This window comes from Bos indicus x Bos taurus, chromosome 3 (assembly GCF_003369695.1).
Source record: "Bos indicus x Bos taurus breed Angus x Brahman F1 hybrid chromosome 3, Bos_hybrid_MaternalHap_v2.0, whole genome shotgun sequence".
NCBI classification, from domain to species: domain Eukaryota; kingdom Metazoa; phylum Chordata; class Mammalia; order Artiodactyla; family Bovidae; genus Bos; species Bos indicus x Bos taurus.
In genome coordinates this window covers 17,907,009-17,913,145 of record NC_040078.1, presented here as the reverse complement: position 1 = coordinate 17,913,145, position 6,137 = coordinate 17,907,009, and the positions used below count along the sequence as shown (strand labels likewise).

General features: G+C 49.3%; 1 protein-coding gene across 1 annotated transcript; it reads left to right on the top strand.

Moving 5' to 3' along the window:
• Positions 1-1,897: 1,897 nt before the first annotated feature.
• Positions 1,898-4,771, top strand: IVL (involucrin). Its single transcript, XM_027533185.1, has 2 exons — positions 1,898-1,967; positions 3,151-4,771. Exon 2 carries the CDS (start codon positions 3,174-3,176, stop codon positions 4,440-4,442), a length of 1,269 nt encoding a protein of 422 aa, XP_027388986.1. The 5' UTR covers positions 1,898-1,967; positions 3,151-3,173; the 3' UTR covers positions 4,443-4,771.
• The last annotated feature ends 1,366 nt before the right edge of the window (positions 4,772-6,137 follow it).

The following is a 6,137-nucleotide window of genomic DNA, read 5'->3' as shown; positions in this document are numbered from 1 at the left end:
CCCAGGAGGATGACAAAATTAGCTCATAAATAGATCTACTGGGGTCTTGGAGGGAGTTGCCTGTGAGACACCATAGAGAAATCAGAACTTCTCAAAATTAGCCCCAGAAATGAGTATTTTCCTTGATTTTATTTTTTCTTTTATGATTAGGTTGTGAAGGACAGAGATTAAATGATGTCCATAAAATAAGCTGTTAAAGAGAAAGGCAAGTCACAATTTGATTTTGTTTATACACACACACGCATGACACTAAAATGCGCTGTTCCTTCACTCTTTCCACAGATATTTGTAGGGTACCGGTTATATTCGATGGTTAGGACAGGTTCTGGGGACATAGTGGAAAACACAACAGGCAAAACTCCTGCCTTTTACAGCTTATTTTTCAATGGGAGATTTGGAAAATAAACAAGTGAACAAATGAAATAAAGCAGCCCTCAGTTGTTATAAGTGAAAAGCAGCAAATCGGGGGATAACCCTTTAGATGGTGTCCCAGGGGAGTCCCTCTGGCAGGCTCCAGCAGTAACTGTGAAACTGAAAGACACAAAGAGTTAGGGACCCTGGGAGGCCCCAGAGGTGGGGAGCACTGGGCTTGTCTTAGTAACTGAGGACTCTCAGTGAGGATCTTTGAACACTTGGTAGGGAGTTTACATTTTATTCCAAGAGGCTTAGGTCACCATTGCTGCTAGTGACAGACAAGCCAGCTCTAACCCCCACCCTGAAAATTTGCTTAAGCTGCGTTCAGAAAGTAGTTTAGAGAAAGTAGTGGATGATCTAGTTTTGGTCTTTATGTGAGAGTGTGTGTGTGTGTGTGTGCGCGCATGCGTGCACACACACTCAGTTACTTGGTCATGTCTGGACCTTTGTGATCACATTGACTATAGCCCGCCAGGCTCCTCTGTCTATGGAGTTATTAAAGGCAAGAATACTGGAGCGTGTTGCCATTTCCTACTCCATGGGATCTTCCTGACCCAAGAATTGAACCACGTCTCTTGTGTCTCCTTCATTGGCAGGCAGATTCTTTACCACTAGCACCACTTGGAAAGTCCCCTTAATCTTGATCTTCATGAATTTCCCCAAAACATTGTATGAGATGTTTGTTTTCATCACTGTAAAAAGTAATCCTTATTATTTTATATATTACAGATTTAATGCCTGTTTTCTTGCCTAAACTGGTCCACGCTTTGGAGTTTTTGTGAGCTTGGCATTCTTGGGAACTTCTGTAACTACAGTCTTCAGCATAGGGCCTGGGTAGCCCCTGACACATGGCAGGAGACTCCTGCAAGCCTTCTGCTTAACCTTTCCAGCCCTAAAGTTGTCAGACTGAACCCTCCCCCATCCCAGGACAGAGTACTTCTACACAGAATGAAGTTATAGGTATGTCTTGAGAGCAGATAGGTTGTGGGTTAGTGGCCAAGAGAATCTCCCAAGAGCTCTGTGTCTTCATGAAAAGTGGTTCCTCCCACCTTTAACATGTCTCCAGACTGGACATCCCAGAAAGACATATAATTTTCTCTTCTGTGCCCTTGGAATTGAATCCCTCAGCCTAATAAGGAGGATAAACCCATTTTACAGGTAAAGAAACTGAGATTCAGAAGAAAAGTTTGGCTGAGGCCAACAAAAAAAAAAAAAAAAAGAGGAAAAGGGGGCCAGTTTCCCAAGATGCCTCCCTCACCTCCCTGTGCCAAGGTGATGAGCCTCATGGGGGTGACTGAACTCCCAGAGCCCACTGGCCAGGCAGGAGCTGTGTGTCTCTGTGAAAAGGGGCCCTTAGGGGTTTTCTGATTAAGGTGCCTGTGATGAGTCAGGAAGGGGCTAGAGGAAGTTGACCAACTGGAGTGGTGAAACCAGTCCATCTCCTTCAACTTGGGAAGGAGGCCAGGCTGGGGAACGGTATAAAGGGCACCTCAGCCCCTGCTCAGCTCAGCACTCCACTAGAAGCCTCTCCAGCTGGCCCCACTGTGAGTCTGGTAAGTGTCTGCTGGTAGAACCAGGCTTGGGACCTGGGGCCTCCCACAGGCCAGAATGTGGCTGGGGGTGGCCAGCCTGAGGGGGGGGGTGCAGGGGTCACTCGTGTGCAGGATTCAATTGGACCACTGTCCTTCTGGGGGAGCTCAGGTCACTGTGCTGAGGGCTAGGTGCATGGCTGGGAAACAGAACAGACAGCAATCCCCTCCTGCATCATATTTTCTTGGGGCTGTATTTTCAAATGTGGGGGACAGGGAGGAGAGAAGAGTAAGATAGGGATGCAGGGGAAATATGGTCAGATTCTCTCCTAAAACTGCTTAATTTGGGCTCACTATGTTTTTTGTCTTCTCTAAAGGGGAACAGGGTCTGGGGACACACTTGTAATTTTTAGCTGTGCTACAGAAGGGAGACATGCTGAATGGGGAACACTTTCTATCTGGAGAACCCAGGCATAGCAGGGGCAGGGAAACCCAGTTTAGAAGTAGGAAACTTGAAAGAATCAGCTCCAGCTCTTAGCAACCTTCCAGCCCCCTCCCTCCCACCACCACCAGCCAAAGTTCAGAAGGTCAAGAGAGAAAGAAGCTCTGGAGCTGAATATGCCAACTGGTTCATTTTGCAGAGGAGAAATCTGAGGCCCAGAGGGACTAAATGACCTGCCCAGAACCACACAGCATTTCACTGGGAGATTTAAGCCAAGATCATGTCATGTGACTCCAGTCCAGGGCATGCACCATCACCTCTCAGATCCTCTTGGGATAGGCTACTGATTTTCCAGGACTTGGGGGTCCTCCAGGAGAACTTCCCCCACCCCCAGACCTTCCCTCTTCCTGTCATAATCCCAGACCTCATCTCTTCTCTTTGTCAGAGGAGGTCAGGAACAAGGGAGAAAAGGATAGGCAAGGGCAGGAGACGAGATGGTACCCAGCACACCTGCGCAGAGCAGCTCTGGAGACAGTCCTTGTTGTTGCCTCTTGGGAACAAGAAGCTCCCAGGAGGGCCTTTCCCCACCCCTCTCCATCCCTACGTTCACCCTGCTACTTCTGTGGAATGATTGCCCAGCATGATCAGCAGAGTGCCCCACCCAAGGGAAATGGGAATGCTGAGAAACCAGGTACTGCTACAGATTCTTGGGCTTCATCTGTTTCCTTGCCTTCAGTAACTCCTCTGAACCCTCCTCATTTTCAGGTTGACCGAAAGCAGCTTCCAAGATGTCCCAGCAACACACTCTGCCAGTGATTCAGCCCCCTGCCCTCTCTCAGGAGTCCCTCAAGCCTGCTTCTCCTCCCACCAATACCCAGCAGGAGCAAGTGAAGCAGCCAACTCCACTGCCTGCCCCATGCCAGAAGGTACACTCGGAGCTCCCAGGGGAGGTCCCCTTGGAGCTTGGGGAGAAACATACAATTGTGAAAGGGGTGGCTGAGCAAAAGTGTGAACCACAGCAACCAGAGCCAGAGCAGCAAGAACAGCATGTGGAACAACAGCAGCAAGAGTCACAGGTGCAGGAACAGTATGTGGAAGAGCAACAGCAAGAGTCACAGGTACAGGAAGTACATGTGGAGCAGCAGCAACAAGAGTCACAGGTGCAGGAACAGCATGTGGAACAGCAGCAACAAGAGTCACAGGTGCAGGAACAGCATGTGGAACAGCAGCAGCAAGAGTCACAGGTGCAGGAACAGCATGTGGAACAGCAGCAGCAAGAGTCACAGGTGCAGGAACAGCATGTGGAACAGCAGCAGCAAGAGTCACAGGTGCAGGAACAGCATGTGGAACAGCAGCAGCAAGAGTCACAGGTGCAGGAACAGCATGTGGAACAGCAGCAGGAAGAGTCACAGGTGCAGGAACAGTATGTGGAACAGCAGCAGCAGGAGTCAAAGGTGCAGGAACAGCATGTGAAGCAGCAACAGCAAGAATCACAGGTGCCAGAAGAGCATGTGAAGCAGCAGCAGCAAGAGTCACAGGTGCCAGAAGTGCATGTGGAGCAGCAGCAACAAGAGTCACAGGTGCCGGAAAAGCATGTGGAGCTGCAGCAGCAAGAGTCACAGGTGCCAGAAGTGCATGTGGAGCTGCAGCAACAAGAGTCACAGGTGCCAAAAGTGCATGTCAAAAAGCAACACCAGGAGCTACAGGAGCAGGAAGTGCAGCAGCAAAAAGAACAGCACGTGGAACATCAGGAAGCAGAACACCTGGGGCTGCAGCTGGAGCAGGAGAAAACACAAAGAGAGCAGCAGCTAAAAGGACAGCTGGAACAGGAGAAGAAGGTCTTGGGCCAGCACTTGGATCAAGAGCCAGCAAAGAGAGAGGAGCAAATGGAAAAGAAAGAGGAGCAGCTGCTGGAGCAGCAGGAGGGGCAGCTGAAACAGCCTGTGTTTGTCCCAGCTCCCGGCCAGGTCCAAGAGACCCACCCAGTCCTGCCACTGAAGGAAAAAGCCTTGCCCTCTGAAGAAGCAGGAGGTGTAGTGCCTTCTAAACATAAGTAACCACCTGCAGAGTCCCAGAGGCCCCTGGAAATCCCATACAAGTGAAGAGAGAGCCAGTGGCCTCACTTATCTTGGGCCCCCAACCTGGGTGACCCGTCTCATCTGTGAACCTGCCTGACCCTGACCTTCTGCATGTCTCTTTGATAGGGCTGGGGTGGGGGGAGTTACAACCCAGCATCCACCCCTGATGAGCCCAATCCCAACCTCAGGTGGCCAGAGGCTTTACCTGAGGAGAGAGTGACTATAGCTACTCTGAATACATCCCCACTATTATAGCTGAATCTGTGAGTGTGTACAATAATACAGAATAAATCCTGGAAGGCTTGGAATCCTGTATTTTATTTGACTTTTTACCCTCCATCATTCACCATATGAAAACCTGTGTGTGCAGGTTAAAGGTTGAGAATGACTCTCTTGGCCAGTTCCCATAGGTGGACAGATATTCTGACCCCTCTTTGATTCTGTACCCCAAATAACTCAATACATTCGACAGCTTCTAAAAATGAAATGAAAATAATAGCAAAACAAAAGTTCACTCGTGTACCTGAAAGTAGCACTCAGCAGTCAGGAAGAGGGAACGGGTTACCTTGGCTGAGGGAAGAGGATCTATCCATCTCAGTTCAGCACTACCTTCCATTATACCCACTGAACCCAATCCTAGCCCAAGGCCAAAGGCATGTGTAGGGAGTCAGGGCTCCACCTGGGTTCTGGTGCTTGCCCAGATTTTCTCTCCACAGAATGTGCTCATGGTTTCCAAGAGTCATGGTTAAGGAAGACTTTAGGAAAGTAAAGCAGCAGAATTTGGGGAAATAGGGAGAAGAGGGACTTCTGGGACTGGTCTCTGATAGAGAAAATGTCACTAAGGGAAACAAAGTTTGGGTCAACTGGAATCGGGGGAGCCAGAAGTGTTGAATAGCCTGGAGAAATACCGATCTAAGGTCATTGCAGTGGTTTTCCCCTCCCTGACATTTCTGTAGCCTTTACTACCTACCATCAACCACATCAGAACATGGGGCTCTTTCCTTCCTGGGAATCTCCTTGTGTGTGCACTCAGTCATGTCCAACTCTCTGTGACGCTATGGACTGTAGCCCACCAAGTTCCTTGGTCCATGCGATTTTCCAGACAAGAATACTGGAGTGAGTTGCCATTTCCTCCTCCAGGGGGGTCTTCCTGACCCAGGGATCAAACCCACATCTCCTGCATTATAGGCAGATTCATAACTGCTGAGCCACCAAGGAATCACTTGGCTCTGACAATTTAACATCGCCTCAGGCAGGTTGTCTCAAGTTACCCAAAGCTATTTCATCATAATCACTAGCATATGTCAGGGACATCTCTCTTGAGAATGTCATAGGCACCCAAAGTCAAAGGGTCCGAAAGGCACTTAGTATCCCTTACTCCCCGCCCAACTCCAGTGACACGCACTGTCATTCCTCTTTAGGGATTCTCTCTCTTGAGTAATAATGCCATCTGTGCCTTCACCAAAGCCAGAGAAACCACATCATTCCCTACCCGCATTTCCTCTTCTTCCCTACCCCCACAACAGAGATCAATCCTTGCTAATCCTACCCGCACCCTTCAAGCTTTGGCCGAGGTGGTTTCTCACCTGAACGATTGCAATGGCCCTCAAGCTCTTCTTTGATCCCTGTGTCCACATACCCTGCAATTCATCCATCACACAGTGAATAGGGCAT

Coding starts and splice junctions, on each gene's coding strand:
- IVL (XM_027533185.1), top strand. CDS start 3,174: ATGTCCCAGCAACACACTCTGCCAGTGATTCAGCCCCCTGCCCTCTCT.